At 43.5% G+C, this 19,194-nt stretch overlaps 2 protein-coding genes across 5 annotated transcripts in view; both read right to left on the bottom strand.

The window, feature by feature from the left end:
- The window catches only part of crtc3 (CREB regulated transcription coactivator 3), an 82,994-nt gene extending 77,388 nt beyond the window's left edge, over positions 1 to 5,606 (bottom strand). For 2 of the 4 annotated variants that reach the window (XM_090222784.1, XM_090222786.1), the window contains exon 1: positions 4,230 to 5,606. In XM_090222784.1, the coding sequence (XP_090078910.1) occupies positions 4,230 to 4,361 (132 nt within the window). In that variant the 5' untranslated portion in view covers positions 4,362 to 5,606. The remainder of the gene's footprint in view (positions 1 to 4,229) is intronic. The other 2 variants (XM_090222785.1, XM_090222787.1) reach the window with 1 other exon arrangement.
- Positions 5,607 to 8,189: 2,583 nt separating this feature from the next.
- The window catches only part of LOC110514283 (ras GTPase-activating-like protein IQGAP1), a 76,857-nt gene continuing 65,852 nt past the window's right edge, over positions 8,190 to 19,194 (bottom strand). Inside the window, exons 25-37 of the mRNA XM_090222783.1 lie at positions 18,569 to 18,793; positions 18,219 to 18,359; positions 17,644 to 17,728; positions 16,256 to 16,488; positions 15,522 to 15,654; positions 15,077 to 15,179; positions 13,258 to 13,393; positions 12,545 to 12,632; positions 10,394 to 10,603; positions 10,025 to 10,194; positions 9,359 to 9,481; positions 9,083 to 9,191; positions 8,190 to 8,837 (exon numbers count right to left, since the gene is read on the bottom strand). Of these exons, the coding sequence (XP_090078909.1) occupies positions 8,724 to 8,837; positions 9,083 to 9,191; positions 9,359 to 9,481; positions 10,025 to 10,194; positions 10,394 to 10,603; positions 12,545 to 12,632; positions 13,258 to 13,393; positions 15,077 to 15,179; positions 15,522 to 15,654; positions 16,256 to 16,488; positions 17,644 to 17,728; positions 18,219 to 18,359; positions 18,569 to 18,793 (1,870 nt within the window). The 3' untranslated portion in view covers positions 8,190 to 8,723. The remainder of the gene's footprint in view (positions 8,838 to 9,082; positions 9,192 to 9,358; positions 9,482 to 10,024; positions 10,195 to 10,393; positions 10,604 to 12,544; positions 12,633 to 13,257; positions 13,394 to 15,076; positions 15,180 to 15,521; positions 15,655 to 16,255; positions 16,489 to 17,643; positions 17,729 to 18,218; positions 18,360 to 18,568; positions 18,794 to 19,194) is intronic.

Genomic DNA, 19,194 nt, shown 5'->3' with positions numbered 1-19,194 from the left:
CCTTAATTCTTAATGACACCCAAAAAAACAAAAAAAAAATTAGGTGAAAGTGACCGTAACTAGCAAAGGATTATGGTCGATGTAGTCATTTTCATCCTGCCTGAGAGACACGTGCATGGGGGCACGAGCATCCTCGTAGCCTGCCGGCCCGTGATTGTCTGTCAGCACGTGGTCCTGTGTGACAACAAATGTAGTAGTCAGAATGGATCACTGTTTAATTAAAATATCTTGATTTGTAGCGAACTTTATAACAATTCACCATTGGGACTTGATCAAAATAAAACACATTTTAGAGCTCAAAAACAGGCACCTAAATTCTTCTGGTTTGGCCGTTCTGACGATCGTAATTGACATAGGCTTTCTAGGGCAGACCAGGAATTTTGGCACCGCTAGGTTGCTATGGAGTAGCCAACCAGCAGAGCTAAATGACTTCACGCGCCAGACACTGGGGACCTTGAGCCGCCTCTGTCACTTAACTGGCACAGTTCCTCGTCCTCGATGTTAGATTCACTATAAGTTTGCTTGCTGTTCTGTTTGGAACAATCGGTTGACTGCATTTGACCTAACTAGAGGTCGACCGATTAATTAAGGCCGATTTCAAGTTTGCATAACAATTGGTAATCGGCATTATTGGACCCCGATTATGGCCGATTACATTGCAATCCATGAGGAAACTGAGTGGCAGGCTGACCACCTGTTACGCGAGTGCAGCAAGGAGCCAAGGTATGTTGCTAGCTAGCATTAAACGTATCTTATAAAAATAAATCAATCTTCACATAATCACTAGTTAACCTAGTAATATCATCAACCATATGCAGTTATCTAGCTTGTCCTGCGTTGCATATAATCAATGCGGTGCCTGTTAATTTATCATTGAATCACAGCCTACTTCGCCAAACGGGGGATGATTTAACAAAAGCACATTTGCGAATAAAGCACAATCATTGCACAAATGTACCTAACCATAAACATCAATGCCTTTCTTAAAATCAATACACAAAAGTAAATATATTTTTTAAACCTGCATGTTTAGTTAAAAGAAATTCATGCAGGCAAGATTAACTAGGGAAATTGTGTCACTTCTCTTGCATTTATTGCACGCAGTGTCAGGGTATATGCAACAGTTTGGGCTGACTGTCTTGTTGTGAACTAATTTTCCAGAATTATGACATAACATTGAAGTTTGTGCAATGTAACAGCATATATTTAGACTTAGGGTTGCCACCCGTTCAATACAATATGGAACAGTTCTGTATTTCACTGAAAGAATAAATGTTTTGATTTCGGAATTAGTTTCTTGGTTTGACCATATTAATGACCAAAGGCTCGTATTTCTGTGTTTATTATATTAGAATTAAGTCTATGATTCGATATTTGATAGAGCAGACTGACTGAGCAGTGGTAGGCAGCAGCAAGCTCGTAAGCATTCAAACTTTACTGTGTTTGCCAGCAGCTCTTAGCAATGCTTGACTCACAGCGCTGTTTATGACTTCGCGCCTATCAACTCTTGAGATTAGGCGGACAATACTAAAGTGCCTATTAGAACATCCAATAGCCAAAAGGTATATGAAATACAAATGGTAGAGAAAGAAATAGTCGACGAGTCATAATTCCAATAATAATGACAACCTAAAACTTCTTAACTGGGAATATTGAAGAACTGGGAACATTGAACCACCAGCTTTCATATGTTCTGAGCAAGGAACTTAAAGGTTAGCTTTTTTTAACGTTTTTATTTATTAATTTTTTTTACATGGCACATATTGCACTTTTACCTTCTTCTCCAACACTGTGTTTTTGCATTATTTAAACCAAATTGAGCATGTTCCATTATTTATTATTATTGAGACTAAATAGATTTTATTTATGTATTATATTAAGTTAAAATAGGTGTGCATTGTTCATTCAGTATTGTTGTAATTGTCATTATTACAAATAAATAAAATGTATATATAAAAATGTAAAAAATATTTTAAGAAAATCTGCTTTTTTTGGTCCTCCAATAAATCGGTATCGGCGTTGACAAATCATAAATCGGTCATCCTCTATTCTAAAACAAACGATTCTGCTTTCCACTCGGCTTCTTAATATAAAAGTCATTTTATTTCTAGGATTCCAAAAGTTATACCAAGAGTTATGACCTTCGTCAAATCACAATATTTGGTAAAGAACTACATTAAAAAAATGTAAATCGCTATTCGATTTCTACCATATCGTGCAGCCCTAATACACATCATTAAAGTCTAAAATGAATGTAGCAACTGTAAGAAATACCCTTGTAGATTCCATCTGTGCGGAGTTGTGAGAAGAATGACTAAGTCCCTAAGAGTGTCCCTACATAGCAGCTGTGGTGCTAGTTGTTTGGTATTAAAATAGTCTCAGAAGTAGTCGGCAACAAGAAAAACATTGGATGCAAAGCTGGTACATTTCAAATGAATCAGACACACAAGAAGTTTCCTTCCCATCTAGCTGGATACACATGGTGAACTTGTTATGAGTAGTTAGCAGATGAGGCGGGGCTGGTATGTCTACACATGGTGAACTTGTTATGAGTAGTTAGCAGATGAGGCGGGGCTGGTATGTCTACACATGGTGAACTTGTTATGAGTAGTTAGCAGATGAGGCGGGGCTGGTATGTCTACACATGGTGAACTTGTTATGAGTAGTTAGCAGATGAGGCGGGGCTGGTATGTCTACACATGGTGAACTTGTTATGAGTAGTTAGCAGATGAGGCGGGGCTGGTATGTCTACACATGGTGAACTTGTTATGAGTAGTTAGCAGATGAGGCGGGGCTGGTATGTCTACACATGGTGAACTTGTTATGAGTAGTTAGCAGATGAGGCGGGGCTGGTATGTCTACACATGGTTCCCAGCAAGCTTTGGCCATTCATTTTATTTTACACACACATTAAAACACAGTCTTGGGAAGTGCAATTAAAACCTCACAAATCACCCAGAAAAACAGTTACATTCCTCAACAAATAAGTCCCCAATACAAGGATGCCATTGTCATCTTTATATTCAACCTGCCAAAATCCAACAGTTGCAGGCTACCAACACTGAGCAAAACCAGGCATGAGTCACCCAACGCCCCCAATAACTCTGCCTTTTTACTCCATTAAGATACATGCAGGAGATAAAGCCCTCGAGGGCTCAATTGAAGATAAGAGAAGCATGACTGTGTGTATGTCCCACTGTAAAGCAATGTGAGAGTTGCTCGTTCACAATAGAGGGGATTGATTTGAGACCTTGATGCAGCCTAACACAGTTAACTGGGCTTGGGTGTTTTAGAATGCAATTGTCCCCACAAATGTAAAGGACTGCCCAATTCAATGTTACCCTAGCTACATTAACATTAGTAGCTGCAAGTTGCTTTAGATAAGAGCGTCTGCTAAATGACTAAAATGTACATTTAATAAACAGTTAAATGGATGAGATCGGCACATCATTTGCAGTTTAGGTCCCATTCAGTGCAGAAAAGGCAGGCCCGAAGATCTCACTTCTCGAGTGTATATGTGTATATTCAAATGGATGATTACAGGGGAATGTAGTTAAGACAGTTTATTGTGTAGGCAAAATTAGAGGCACCATTACAATTGCCATCTATACATCATATGACAACAACACATTGCTGTTAATGATGACTCAGAAGAATATGCAGCAGCTGGCTGGTTATTAACCAATCATTTCATTCAAAAATAGGCTGAGGAGTGCAAGAGTGGGTGGTGCAGAAAGCATGTTTACTGGTGGTGTTTCTGTTCACATCACACACGGCAGTAATCAATGCTGACCTGTCTAATTAGTGAGTGTGAACTGTCAGCCACTAAATCACCCATCGATTGATAGCCCCCTGTTTAGGCTAAATATATTTCCAAACAACCCTGATGAATTTAACTTTGATTTAAGGATTATCTTTGTAAGTATTAAACAACGTATTGTTAACTACAGTCATTGTAGTTACATAGTAAACAATAGCCATATGGTTATTTTGTTAAACAGCTAGCCTTATTTCGAAGTAACCTGCCTAACCATAACCTCAATGAATTGTGACACAAGTTTGACAGGTGCCCCGCTGCTTGACAGCAGAGAGCATTCACACCCTGCTGGCTTGCCTGACCAACTTCCTTGATCAAACTAAACATGGCATTCCTATCTAGCTTTGAGACCACTCATGCACAAATAAATCACACTTAATAATTCGATATTTATAGACAGGGATCTGCTTACCCTTGAGACAGTGAGATCTGTCATAAGCTGATCGAAGGCCAGCGTCTCCTCTGCTTGTTTCTGGTTGTGCAGCGCTATCTTTTCGCTGAACTTCCTGGGGTTTGAGCCACCCGAGCCCGGGGATCCGGACATGGTGTGGGCCGCACAGTTTCAAAATTGTACTTAAAAAATGTAAAGAGAGTGCTTGGGGCACAAATATAGAGTGTGGTTTTGATTGTCAGTCCACTTTTAGCGAATCCATCAGTGCTGCTTCAAATCGTCGCGTTGGCAAATTTTCGGTGCTAGCTAACGTTAGCTTGATAGCCACATAAGTTAACAATAGTGAACAGTTCAGCTGACAAGTGTTTGTAAACAAATTCCAAAATATGTGTTTACGGTGCCAGCAGGTAACGCTTACCGAAGTTATTGAGTTCTATACATCCCAACGTATTGTCAAAACATGGGAAAATATTTACATTTGTAAATAGTTAGCTAAACTAATAAGCCAACAACTTGTTTGAAACTCAATCAGTAGCTAGTTATGTTAACTAGCTAGCGTGAGAGAGTGCCAGTGCTAGCTAGCTACCTGTCACTTCCATTTTCTTCATTAACAATTTAGCTTAAAATAGTAACGTTATTTGAGGACGTATCCAGCAATGCATTGTCAATTGAGGCAACACGCGTAGCTAAATAACAAATAATAAGTACTTCAACCTCTTCAAAGCTATCAAAACTGTCATTTTATGCAGTGTATAAAAATGTTCGATAAAAAATTACAGCTACGCAGCAAGCTCGTACAGTAGCTACCGCGTAACGCGACACGAACAGCAGAAGAGAAGCGCAACTTACGTTGGCTAAAGATTTGTAAACTAAAACAATATTTGCTAACGTTGCCCAAATATAGTTGTTAGCAATGTTTTCATTAGCGAATACTTTCCCTTGTGGAGAAGATTTCGAAATGTAATTTCAACAAGTGTCGGAAAGATCTTGCAGTAGCAGCGCGAGCGTTATCCAAATCAGCATGTAACATAATCCACTCTCTCGATCTCAAAAACATTGCTTTCGATTCTGGTCCTCTGATTAGGCAGGCAGGTCGACTGTAACAGCTACAACTATTTTTTACAGGCTATATTTAGTTAGCATGTAAACATTCAAATCCATGCGGTAAAGTCGAGCTTCTTCTCGTCTTATCTCCTGTTGCATATCGCTCCATAGTTTTGTCGGCTCTCGTTGGTGAGATCCCTTTCCCACTGATCCTGCCATATATAAATAAATAAAAATGCTTGAAACTGTAAAACAACCTTACCGGTTATGTCCACAGGAGGGCAATGAAGAACTCTTAAAGGGGATGTGTACCTGGCCGCATTATCCAACTGAATATTGTAGCATAGAAACACTTCAACGGAATCCTTTTCACTGCAGCCAATAACAAGTTTCCAGTTTTTATGCGAGTTAAGTCATACAGAATAAATACAAAGTCAAGACAGCTGTGATAGAAACAGAGGTTTTGGTACAATTTTATAAAAGCCAACAGATAAATTGTTTGTTCGACATGGTGGGATCTTTTTGTTTCGATAAAATAAATTATGCAAGAAATGTCGGTCAAGCACCTTTATGCGCAAATATTGATATATTAACCATCATATTGAAGTAAACTTGGAGTCACATGATGATATGGTGTGAGGTCCTCCCACTACGACTCAGGAAACCATGTAGTTGATTCGACTACAGATTAAATACATTTTGAACTTCACAGCGTGGTGAAAGTGCACAATGATGAGCTTGATGCTTCTTTCCACTAAATATCGAGGTTCTTATTCTGGAGACATGATGATCGATGCTTAACTGCCATTTGACAAATACAAATATTCTCGCTCTTATCCATAATCTTATAATGTAGACTAGCCTACCCGCAATGTATCTGTGAGCTGTTGGCTTGAGCACATGTGCCAAGAGCACAGTTTTTGTGACAAAACTATTGGAAGAGTTGAAAATGGACTGGAAAACGCAATGAACTTGATTTTTATTCAGGACATGAAAACTTAAGCGAAAAAGTACATTTTGTGAGCACTACGTCATCACACTGATTTTTATTCGGGACATGAAAACTTAAGCGAAAAAGTACATTTTGTGCGCACTACGTCATCACACTGATTTTTATCCACAAGGCGGCAGATTTTCTTTATGCAGATTTTTTAATATTTGTATGAAAATCTGGCATCAATTGGATGGAAACCTAGTTCATTGTAGAGATGGTTGGCAAACTGAGATTTGACACTAGGGATCACTTGATACACTGAAATATGACTGTAACCACTTCTGAATATAGCCTAGGAATTCAAACATAGCCTTTGTCTGAAAAAAAGTGTTTTTGCTTCATTTTGTGCATCATTTAATCATAGCATCGACTAAGTTAAGAAACTGCATATTACATAATTTTCTGTATTTGAAACCATGGGGAACATGTTGCTATTTCTGTTCGTGTTTTGCTTGGGACACCTAGGCCAGTATTTAATCAGATCGGCCTGTCAACAATGGGCCTTTTAAAAGTAATGTTACCATGTTCACATTCTAGGTAAACGCTGCAGATATTTGTCTCAATTGGAAATCGCCTTTAAATAATAATGCAAATTAGATGGGTGCTTATATTTGTCCTACTTCCGGCCTAGCCTTTATCATACGGTTGTTCAGCCTCATTATTTAGTGAACTGAATGCTAATTTTTTATTTTTTTTATTTTACCTTTATTTAACCAGGCAAGTCAGTTAAGAACAAATTCTTATTTTCGATGACGACAGATTTGTACCTTGTCAGCTCGGGGGTTTGAACTCGCAACCTTCCGGTTACTAGTCCAACGCTCTAACCACTAGGCTACCCTGCCGCCCCATTGACCTGGATACAAATGTCTAAATAAATGAAGGAAACATTTAAGTGCTCATAACAATCGTAAATATGTATTTTACCACACACGTGAAAGTAAATTAGCTTGATTTATTCAGGTTCTTAAATTGTACTTTTCATTCTCAAACCTATCCAATCATCCATGGACATACAGAACTAGAACCTGCTGGCTAGTGTCCACATGGAGAAAAAATATTGTATATAAAATATTACATTTGTACAATGCAAATGAAATTATACTGACATTCTGCAAAACAATCCATTTGAACTAATAGGACCAGTTTCCCAGACACAGATTAGGTTCATCCTGAATCTCTATTGAACATCTATTTCAGTCCAGGACTAGGCTGGAGCTGGATCTGGTTTTGGGAAACCTTCCCTTCAAGTTCATTTACTATTCAGAAAGTGTGCATAATAACCAATGTGTATTTAACAATTTATAAATATTAAAATGTATAATCATGTGTAAGCATTCTTAGCATTTAATCATTTAAAAATCTTAATGTTTTAAAAAGTGTCACCATTTTTTATACGTCACTGGTAATATGTATCTCACGAAACATGGCATTATTAAAGCTTTATTCTTTAAAACATGTAGAACATTCTATGGACTACAGGCGAAAGAGCTTAGGCTCCTAGATAACTATATCCTGGTTAGGCCCAGTGTAAATTAACTTCAATACAAGGGTACACTGGTTAAAACAAACATTTCAAAACTATTCTGACAGGGCATTACTGTAGATCACGCTTTCCAGTCTTCTGAAATGGAGCAGATTGTCATAAGGATTCTGTGCCGAGACGGTTTGTTTAGTGTACAGTGAGTGACATCTACTGGAACCTAAAGCATATCTCTCGTCATTGTTATATAATACCTCACTCTAGACTGAGTGTATGAACGGTCTCCTTCAGTGGTGAACGGAGTTAAATCAACTGAAGTCACCGTATTTTCAATTAATAGTGAATGTGTGACTAAAGAACTATGAAGCGTGATTTGATCTGACAACTATGCTCCTTAAAAGGAAAATAAAAGAAAGTAACCTTAACTATACTTGGAGGACTGACAAAGAATAAATAATAACAGTTTTCTTTTATAAATTTATTCAACACAAAGCATAACACATCTTTTCTACATTGATTGTTCAGTCTACTCTTGAAAGGCTATTTCCTATGCCAATAGTGGATTTGCAAGTTCCTTAAAGTTATACTGTATGACAAAATTGCTTGCGATGTCATCAACATGCGACTGTTGAATTGCGTTTCAAATAACCGGAAAACAAGCGCCTGACAGACAAATCCATATCTTATACCTTTGACAGTCTTACAGTAACACAGTAACACAAAACGCAACAAGCACTCTGGATCCTGACGAGGATACACTTGGAGCATCCAGCAGGCTTCCGGGGGACTTTTCTTTGGCGAATAAGGCACATACCGTACGGTGAATATTCCATCTCAATAAGGCACATAATGAATACATATACTTAAAGTAGTGCGGAAGAGGGGGAAACCGAGCTAAGACAGCATAGAGCCAAGGCCCTCTGTTAGATGTTCTGTTCTCAACAGTGTCTGTAGCCCCCTCTCCTTCTCTTTCCATCCATCTCCCCGTCTCATCCATCTATTTCCCGTAAAACTTCTTGTTGAGCAGGAAGATGAGCAGGTTGACATTGATGGTGGCCCTGTCGAAGAGCTTCATCACAGCCACACCCTCATACTGCAGCTGCAGGAGGTCCTGGGAGAGAGAAGAGAAGGGAGAGTAAGAGATGAGTAAGAGAGATGAGATGGAGAGGAAGGGAGAGCACGAGAGGCAGGAAGAGGGAGAGGAGCAGAGAAAGGGGAGAGCGAGGGAGATGAGGAGAAATGGAGAAGGAATAATTTGAAAAAGTATTTAAAAAAAGACAGAAATATCAACCATAAAATCCCATTGGACCACCTTTTTCACATCCCAGCATCACTGTACATCATTCACATGTATACCTGGTATTCCAACTGTAACGTCTCCAAGTGCACTCCCATGAACTTGGCCTTCACATCGAACACTCCAACCGCCTCCGATGGAGAGATCTCAAAGATAACGTTTTTAAACCTGTGTGTGGGGGAGGGGGATGTCACAATTGTTTGCCTAAAACTAAGGATTTGTGTGATGTCATGAGATGTATCCATATTACATCATAAATCCCATACAGCTAACTATCAAGACAACATTTGGTAAACAATTATTAACTAAACATCCAAGGTCTATCTTTAACTTACTGGTTTGTCTGCAGGTCTTCAATCTCGATCAGCACACCCTTCTCATGGAGGCGAGCCGCGGTGTACTTCTGAGACACCTGTTTACTCTTCTTGGCCTTGGTGTCGCCTGGTTTCTTTGACAGCCTGAGGGAGGGAGAGAATAGTGTCCATAACACTGTCACACATTGTAACAGAGGAAATAGCAGTCCATGTAATGACGTTCCTGCAACCTAAGTTGCAGTTGCCTTCTGCTAGAAACTTAACATTTTGGTAGTTCCATTCCATTTCAGGGTCTAGGCATGGAATTAAAACTTAATAAAATGGAGGTACTTCCTAGACTTGCCCAATAACAAACACTTGTTACGTTTTTCAACATTTTGTTAACGTGTGTCCTAATGAACACAACCCAGATGTAAAAAGTATGACAATGGCTCCACCCAGCCCTCTAATAGGTTCAAACCCTTGACCTCCGCAGTGCAAGTTTCCCCATCTATCTTATTCACTTACACCAAACAACATTTCTGTAATAAGAATTCAGAGTTGAGCTCTTGATCCTTTATTCTACTGACACACAAAACATCCTCCGTGAACCCTGGGATTCCAACCTGCATCCCTCCAGTCACCTGCCCACCTCTCAAACCTGGAGGCTAGCGTCTTCCCTCTGGTATGAAGACAAAGGCCACTCACTTGCCCTTGTTGCTGGCCAGGTTGTCCATGCAGGTCTTGATGTACTGATTGTAGTAGTCAATCTGGACGTTGTAGAAGGCGGTCTTGGAGTTGAGGGCGGCATTTGTCTGTTGGAGCTTCACCAGCTCCGCCTTCCTCCGCTGCCGATACCGCCGCTGGTTTCGGATGTCCTGGAACAAACACGTTATATTTTATGTGGCACATCCACAAAAACACGTATACTATAAGTACCACACACACATCACGTGACAGACACAGAAACACTGACTCTCTCTCACACAGTACCATGGCGATGTCGTTGATTAGGGTCCTAGAAGTGGTTCAAGGGGTGGAGACACACACAGCTTCAACTAGCGAGCTGTACAGTACCTTGGCGATGTCGTTGATGAGGTCCTGGTAGCGGTTCTCAGGGTGCACCTTGCCCAGCTCTGCCAGGCGCTGCAGGTTGCTCCTGATCTTGTCCTTCTTGCCCTGCAGCGTCAGGCTGTCATCCACCACCGGCTTGGCCTGCTTCATCTTCTCTGGGGTTTTGGCGTCGCGGATGGCCCGTCGCTGCATAGCACGCTGGTACTCCACTTCCTGGAAGGGGGAAAACAGGGGTGGTGTCATGTGTTGCTGTGGCACTGGGGGGAAGATTCCCCAAGGCACAGATCTAGGATCAGCTTCCCTTCCCCCAATTCTAACCTAAACAGTAGTGGGGAAAATGCTAAACTGACTGCAGATCAGCGTCTAGGGGCTACTTCACCCTATACTGTCATTGTGCACAAATCATAGTTGAATAAAGCCAAGCAAAAGTGATAACTCCCGAACCCAGAGGAAGTCCTACTCAGTTGACTACTTTAAACTGGTGCAAGCTACCAGTCTTTAGTGGTGTGCCCTCTCTGCTTTAACTCTATGGCACAACAATATAATAAAAAACAAAGATTAAGTGTTAGTGAGCTGCTAACTAATATTACAGGTTTGCATCCTTCCCTCTCCCTCAATTCAAAGGAATTTATTTGCATGGGAAACATGTGTTTACATTGCCAATCCAAAATGAACAGTAAACATTACACACAAGTTAAAAGAATAGAGAAATTTCAAATGTTATTATGGCTATGTACAGTGTTGTCAAAATGAGCAAATAGTTGAAGTACAAAAGGGAAAATCAATAAAAAGTAAATATGGGTTGTATTTACAGTGGTGTTTGTGCCTCACTGGTTGCTCTTTTTTGTGGCAACAGGTCACAAATCTTGCTACTGTGATGGCACACTGTGGTATTTCACCTAATAGATATGGGAGTTGATCAACATTTGATTTGTTTTCAAATCCTTTGTGGTTCTGTGTAATCTGAGGCAAATATGTGTCTCTAATATGGTCATACATTTGGAAGGAGGTTAGGAAGTGCATCTCAGTTTCTACCTTGTTTTGCAGTGTTGGAAAAAGTACCCAAATGGTAGTTAGTCTTGTCCCATCGCTGCAACTCCCGTACGGACTCGGGGGAAGCAAAGGTCGAGAGCCATGTGTCCTCCAAAACACGGCCCTGCCAAGCCGCACTGCTTCGACACACTGCTCCATTAACCCAATGTGTCGAAGGAAACACTGTACAGCTAGCTGGTGACCGTGTCAGCGTGCATGTGCCCGACCCCCCACAGGAGTCACTAGAGCGCAATGGGACAAGGCCAAAACCTCCCCTAACCCAGACGACGCTGGGCCAATTGTGCGGCATCATGGGCCTCCCGGTTGCAGCCAGCTGCGACACAGCCTGGGATCGAACCCGGATCTGTAGTGACACCTCAAGCCCTGCAGAGCCTTACACCGCTGCACCACTCGGTGCCTAAAGCCTTTTTGATCTCATGCTTTGTTGAGAAGACTTTGCCTTTGTTTTGTTTCTTTGTCAATTAGTGTGTGCAGGGTACAAAAGTTAGGCGCACAAGTATCATACCCCAAGACATGCTAACCTCTCACCATTACAATAACGGAGGGTATGATATTTATGCCTCTAACTTCCTCATTCATCACGGTTCATTCAGGACTACCTGTAATCATGGCAGCATCCACAATGTAGAAGTGTTCAAAACAAGACACTTAAAGTGACTTCAATTATTTACCATTCATTTATATTGGGCACAAAATAATCAAAACACAACCAAGACAGCAACTGCATCCAACAAGGTCGTAGAGTCCCAAGCTTGATTTTATCATCATTGCATGCTAGGAACATGGGAACAAATAATAAAGTTGAGACTACTTTAATAGGTCCCCTAAAAATGGGGGGACTATGTACAAAAAGCGCTGTAATTTGGATGAAAATACCCTCAAATTAAAAGCTGACAGTCAGTACTTTAACCTCAGTCATTGTATCATTTCAAATCAAAGTGCTGGAGTACAGAGCCAAAACAACTGAATGTGTCACCGTCCCAATACTTTGAGCTCAGTGTACTGTTTAGGCGTTATACTGCCAAGTTTACACGTTCACTATTGCACTGAAACGTTTTGTCCAGGTCTCCCTCATTCATCCCTACCTCCTCAGTGCCTCACCTGTTCAGGATTGGCAGCACCCTCCAGAATCTCAGTGAGTGTTTCTCCAGGTTGGAACCGGATCACATCCACGATCAGCCGCTTGGTGCTGGAGAGAGAAAGATAGGGGGAAAGAGACATAGGAGCTATTCTAGGGTGTCAAGACAACAGTAGGTTTATTTTTAGCTGCTAGACTGGAAGCGTAACTTTTAGCCGGTGTGAGCAGAGCGAAAGCCACTTTATGCTATTGTTCTTGGGTGTGAGCTGTGAGTCGAAATCTGGAAATTACAACCAGAGCGAAAAAAACATTCTGAGCAGCGTGAGCCTCCCGGAGCCGGCGCTAACACCCAGGTTTCATTTAAATTAATTGAAGCGTCTCACGCTCTGCAAAGGTTACGCCTCTAGTGTAGCAGGCCAGAAAGAGGGAAGATAAGGTTCAGCTGGGAATGCACAAACGACTGAGGAGTCCGGGAACTCAATTTGGCCTCCTTTTGAACTAACACCTTGGATCTAATTGCTTAAAAATCTGTCCTCTCCATCATCTGCACGGATTGGAAATGAAACTTGGCAGGTGAAAACAATATGGTGGCAGCTTATTATTAGGCTGGCTTCCACCCGGTCAGTTCTTTCAGATAAGAGCAGTCGAGAAGGCGAAGCGAGGACCGATTTAGACAATTGAGAAAGAGCCCTAAGAAAGTGTGTATATTTTTATTGTATACTAATATTACTCTTACTTAAGCAGTAGAGTCCTGGCGTCCATCTCGGCATTGGCCTCTCCGGGAACATCAAACTTGTTGGCGAGGGTGAGGGACACCTCTGTCTTCCCCATCGTCTCCCTGTTGGGGTCCCCTGGGGGGAGGGGGTTCTCACCTGGAGGGAGAACAGGGGACAGTTAGAGGAGAGGAAGTTGTGTCATTCACATCCACTGTAGAATCCCATGAAGTTGTGGGGAGGGTGGAAGGGAGCTCTAAGAGGGGAGAGCGATGACCGGGGAGACATTTAGAAGACTATGGTTTCTTCACTGATGGAGTAGGACAGAGCAGATACACCACGGACACATAGGAAACATTTATTAGGCCTGTTCCTTTCTCATCTTGCCCCTCTACATTTTACATGTATGAAAATATGAACACAGCATACTTTTGTCTACGGTACTGACCCATGGGGGACTCTATGGCATTCCTACGGTACTGACCGATGGACTATATGGAACATCTACGGTACTGACCGATGGACTATGGAACATCTACGGTACTGACCGATGGACTATGGAACATCTACGGTACTGACCGATGGACTATGGAACATCTACGGTACTGACCGATGGACTATGGAACATCTACGGTACTGACCGATGGACTATGGAACATCTACGGTACTGACCGATGGACTATGGAACATCTACGGTACTGACCGATGGACTATGGAACATCTACGGTACTGACCGATGGACTATGGAACATCTACGGTACTGACCGATGGACTATGGAACATCTACGGTACTGACCGATGGACTATGGAACATCTACGGTACTGACCGATGGACTATGGAACATCTACGGTACTGACCGATGGACTATGGAACATCTACGGTACTGACCGATGGACTATGGAACATCTACGGTACTGACCGATGGACTATGGAACATCTACGGTACTGACCGATGGACTATGGAACATCTACGGTACTGACCGATGGACTATGGAACATCTACGGTACTGACCGATGGACTATGGAACATCTACGGTACTGACCGATGGACTATGGAACATCTACGGTACTGACCCATGGACTATGGAACATCTACAGTACTGACCGATGGACTATGGAACATCTACGGTACTGACCGATGAGGGACTCTGGAACATCTACGGTACTGACCGATGAGGGACTATGGAACATCTACGGTACTGACCGATGAGGGACTATGGAACATCTACGGTACTGACCGAGGGACTATATGGCATATCTACTGTACTGACCGATGGACTATGGAACATCTACGGTACTGACCGATGAGGGACTATGGAACATCTACGGTACTGACCGATGAGGGACTAGATGGAACATCTACGGTACTGACCGAGGGACTACATGGCATATCTACGGTACTGACCGATGAGGGACTCTGGAATATCTACGGTACTGACCGATGAGGGACTCTGGAATATCTACGGTACTGACCGATGAGGGACTCTGGAATATCTACGGTACTGACCAATGAGGGACTCTGGAATATCTACGGTACTGACCGATGAGGGACTCTGGAATATCTACGGTACTGACCGAGGGACTATGGAACATCTACGGTACTGACCGATGAGGGACTCTGGAATATCTACGGTACTGACCGATGAGGGACTCTGGAATATCTACAGTACTGACCGATGAGGGACTCTGGAATATCTACGGTACTGACCGATGAGGGACTCTGGAATATCTACGGTACTGACCGATGAGGGACTCTGGAATATCTACGGTACTGACCGAGGGACTATGGAACATCTACGGTACTGACCCATGGGGGACTATGGAATATCTACGGTACTGACCGATGAGGGACTCTATGGTGGGCACCTCTCCCAGGTCTTCCAGCAGCTCGTGGATGGGGTCGTTGTGCTCCGAGGCGATGGCATCCTGGTGGTCCAACAGCAGCTGGGGTGGGGGAACGAGCAAGAACATTACAATGTAAAAATCTTTATTGTTCACACAATGTGGACATTTGCCTTTGGCTTCATATGGGAGCAAACACATTATCCCTCTGTGGTACTGGCTATGAGAAAATACACTAGTACTTAGTCACAAAATTGTACAAAATGACTCCTCCACATATAATTTGGTTTTTCACAACAGAGAAAAAGTAAACTCACTGAGAAGTGTGTAAGAGAGTACTCATTTTTATTTATGAGGGCAGAAATAAGCGTGTGTGTGTGTGTGTGTGTGTGTGTGTGTGTGTGTGTGTGTGTGTGTGTGTGTGTGTGTGTGAGAGAGACTGACCGTGTGTGTGTTGATGACCTCCCCTATAGAGATGTAGATGACAGGTTTCTGAAGCGTGACCAGGTCAGAGTACTGATCCACGTTGAACTTGTCCTCCAATGACGGGACGTCACACGCCGCCAAGAAGAAACGCCTGCGGAGGAACAGAGATACAAGGAGGGTGAGAAGCTACACACATGCCCCGCCCACCTCAGGACGCCCTCTTACCAGGAAGAAGAAACGCCTGCGGAGGAACAGAGATTCAAGGAGGGTAAGAAGCTACACACCTCAGGACGCCCTCTTACCAGCCATTATTTCCACGTTTAAGTTAGATGTAAATTCACGTGTCACAATCTTTGGTTGACGATTTATTTAAAAAAGAGAAGCAACACATATTCTAACTCTTGCTTGTACAAAGCACAATTTCATGTTTTTATGATCCTGTAAATGTCTTCTGACCCTTCAAACACATGCCAGGCCCCTTCAAACACATGCCAGGCCCCTTCAAACACATGCCAGGCCCCTTCAAACACATGCCAGGCCCCTTCAAACACATGCCAGGCCCCTTCAAAGGATCAACAATGGAACGTGTTTTTTAATCTGCATCCATTTCAATGTCGATGCTTAGATGGGGATTAAACGCACCAAGATAATATTTATAGCACAAGACAGAGAGTGATAAATGTTTTCCATTTTAACATTTTCCACAGCATGCCCTAATGAACACGACCCATAAAGACCGTCCTCCACTGCACCTGAACTTCTGGTAGGAGCTGCTGAGGTACTCGTTGATGGGGTTGAGGTGGGCGTTGTCCCCCAAGAACATCTTATTGGACGCGGCGTGCTGCAGCATCTTGGCGATGGAGCCCAGGTTCCGCCGTTGGTCTGTGGTCAGCTGACCTCCGGCCGACAGGTCGATGATGTCGAAGGCGTCGGGCGCCACGATGGCCGGATTCATGTAGCGGTAGTACAGCAGGTTACCCACGATCTGAACAGACACACCCCCGTTAGATAGAGCACTGTACCTCCTGTAGGCATCACAGGCAACACCAAGCCTGTCAAGGGACACCAGTGGACAGGGTTTTACTGATTGTATAAAACTGTTGCTGTGTCCCAGTAATCTTGGACTCCTTTTCTTTATAGCCAATACATTATATCCACTAATCTTGGACTTGAAAAAGTTAAGTAATGTTCAGAGATTCAAACTTACTAGTCAGGGAGAAAAGGAGACGAGGGAAGTTTGCAGCGAAGAGGAAGGAAGGTTTTTAACAGAATTGGTATGCAGCCTGGGTGTTTGTAGAGAAGGAGGGGGGACTGTCTCACCTTGTCTCAGCAGGAGTACAGAAAGACATGTTCCAACAGAGGAGAGAAGACAAGGGAGGAGAGCATAGCTGTAGAAAGGGGAGGAAGAGAGAAGGAGAACAAGGGAGAGAGGAGAGATGGAGTTAAGGAGAGGGAAGAGAAAGGAGGAAACCACATTCAGTAGAAGAAGAGTGATACCAAGTCAAGCTCACCAGGATAACAGTGCAAGTAGCAGAGCAGAGCCCCGTAGAGCAGAGCAGAGCCCCGTAGAGCAGAGCAGAGCCCCGTAGAGCAGAGCAGAGTCCCGTAGAGCAGAGCAGAGCCCCGTAGAGCAGAGCAGAGCCCCGTAGAGCAGAGCCCGCCCCGTAGAGCAGAGCCCGCCCCGTAGAGCAGAGCCCGCCCCGTAGAGCAGAGCCCGCCCCGTAGAGCAGAGCCCGCCCCGTAGAGCAGAGCCCGCCCCGTAGAGCAGAGCCCGCCCCGTAGAGCAGAGCCCGCCCCGTAGAGCAGAGCCCGCCCCGTAGAGCAGAGCCAGCACAGTAGAGCAGAGCAGAGCACAGTAGAGCAGAGCAGAGCACCGTAGAGCAGAGCAGAGCACCGTAGAGCAGAGCAGAGCACCGTAGAGCAGAGCAGAGCACCGTAGAGCAGAGCACCGTAGAGCAGAGCACCGTAGAGCAGAGCACCGTAGAGCAGAGCACCGTAGAGCAGAGCACCGTAGAGCAGAGCACCGTAGAGCAGAGCACCGTAGAGCAGAGCACCGTAGAGCAGAGCACCGTAGAGCAGAGCACCGTTCTAGCAGTACAGTATAACAGTTGACTATGGTATAAGAATGATATAATGACACCTTTAGAAGCTCGTCCTCTGTAGCGTCGGGGAACTTCTCATGGAGTGTGTCCTTCAGCACCTTGGAGGTGAAACGCATCCCATACCTGACACACACAAAGACCCATTTCTTTACTTTTCTAGAATGTATTTAGAACTGGTTTATTCCCTATAAGTGACCCTCTCTCATAGAAGTGATAAGCATCATAACCCACAGTTGCTGGTTCATGTTCTGTAGAGCAGGGATGAAAAACGGAGTCACACAGGCTACATCTAATGTCTGCTGCTTCTCCTTTACAACATGTACAACTATCAATTCATGTCACAGATTCCAGGTCTAAATCACCTGTTGATAAAAAGGCAAGGTTGAGAACTAGTAGATGTGGCCCTCGAGGGCAGTAGTAGTTTGGACCGACCCCTATTAAATGAGAGCAGCATGGAAATATAAATGACTAGAATGGACATTCCCATTCCAGATGACGGGTGGACAGGCAGCCATATTGAGTGTAGCCACGAGTGTTCCAATCAAATTGCTGTGGTCTGAAGGGCTCTGTCCCTTCTCGTAATTCTATTGAGAACAGAGCTAGAGACACTTACGGGATTTTGTCCACAGAGACAATGATGGCGGACAGGAACTTGTCTGTGACCGTCCTCATGTTCTTGATGGACGCTTCCAGGCGAGTGCGCACCTCCTCGTGACTCATAGCCTGCTCTGGTGTTACCTCATAGGGTAGTTTACTGTTGGAGAAGAGAAGGGGAGGGGCAAGAGGTGGTACAGAAAGGGGGGGAGGGAAAGAGCGAGAGAAAGGTACACAGTCATACAATTTCACTCAGAAATTGTAACGACAGCTCTAATACTTTCCATCTTTGAACAGTTGACGCCAAACTCCAACTCCTCTCTGACAGTCTCCTCTGAACTCCATTACCCAGACTCCTCCTCCACTCACCTGGCCTCTCCAGTTTGTGTCTCCATCTGGTTGACCCAGCTCTTGTAGATGTCCACCGGGTCAGTCTTGATGTTCAGCGTCTTGTCTTCCATGATTTCCTTGACGACAGGTGCCAGGATCTGACGCAGTGCATTCTGGCCTCGGGCGCCGCGGTTGAAACTCACCACCATCTTGATGACTGTGGGGTTGCCCGTGACGATCTCCTGGATCTGATCCACTTTGGATCTGAGAACCCAAGGTTAGGAACATGGTGAGACACTGCTAGACTGTATAAGTGTTTCTGTGTGACTCAGTTGGTAGAGCATAGCGCTTCATCGCCAAGGCTCATGTGTTCGATTCCCGCTAGGGCTACCCATATGAAATATGCATGACTGTAAGTGGCATATGCTAAGTTATAAACTGGGTGGTTCGATCCCTGAATGCTGGTTGGCTGACAGCCGTGGTATATCAGACCGTATACCACAGGTATGACAAAACCCTTTTTACTGCTGTAATTACATTGGTAACCAGTTCATAAAAGCAATACGGTACCATGGGGGTTTGTGGTATATAGCCAATATACCATGGCTAAAGGCTGTATCCAGGCACTCTGCGTTGCGTCATGCGTAAGAACAACCCTTATCCGT

The sequence above is a fragment of the Oncorhynchus mykiss genome, chromosome 26 (genome assembly GCF_057628025.1).
Source record: "Oncorhynchus mykiss isolate SJ-2025 chromosome 26, ASM5762802v1, whole genome shotgun sequence".
Lineage (NCBI taxonomy): Eukaryota > Metazoa > Chordata > Actinopteri > Salmoniformes > Salmonidae > Oncorhynchus > Oncorhynchus mykiss.
This window is presented reverse-complemented; position numbering and strand designations above follow the sequence as displayed.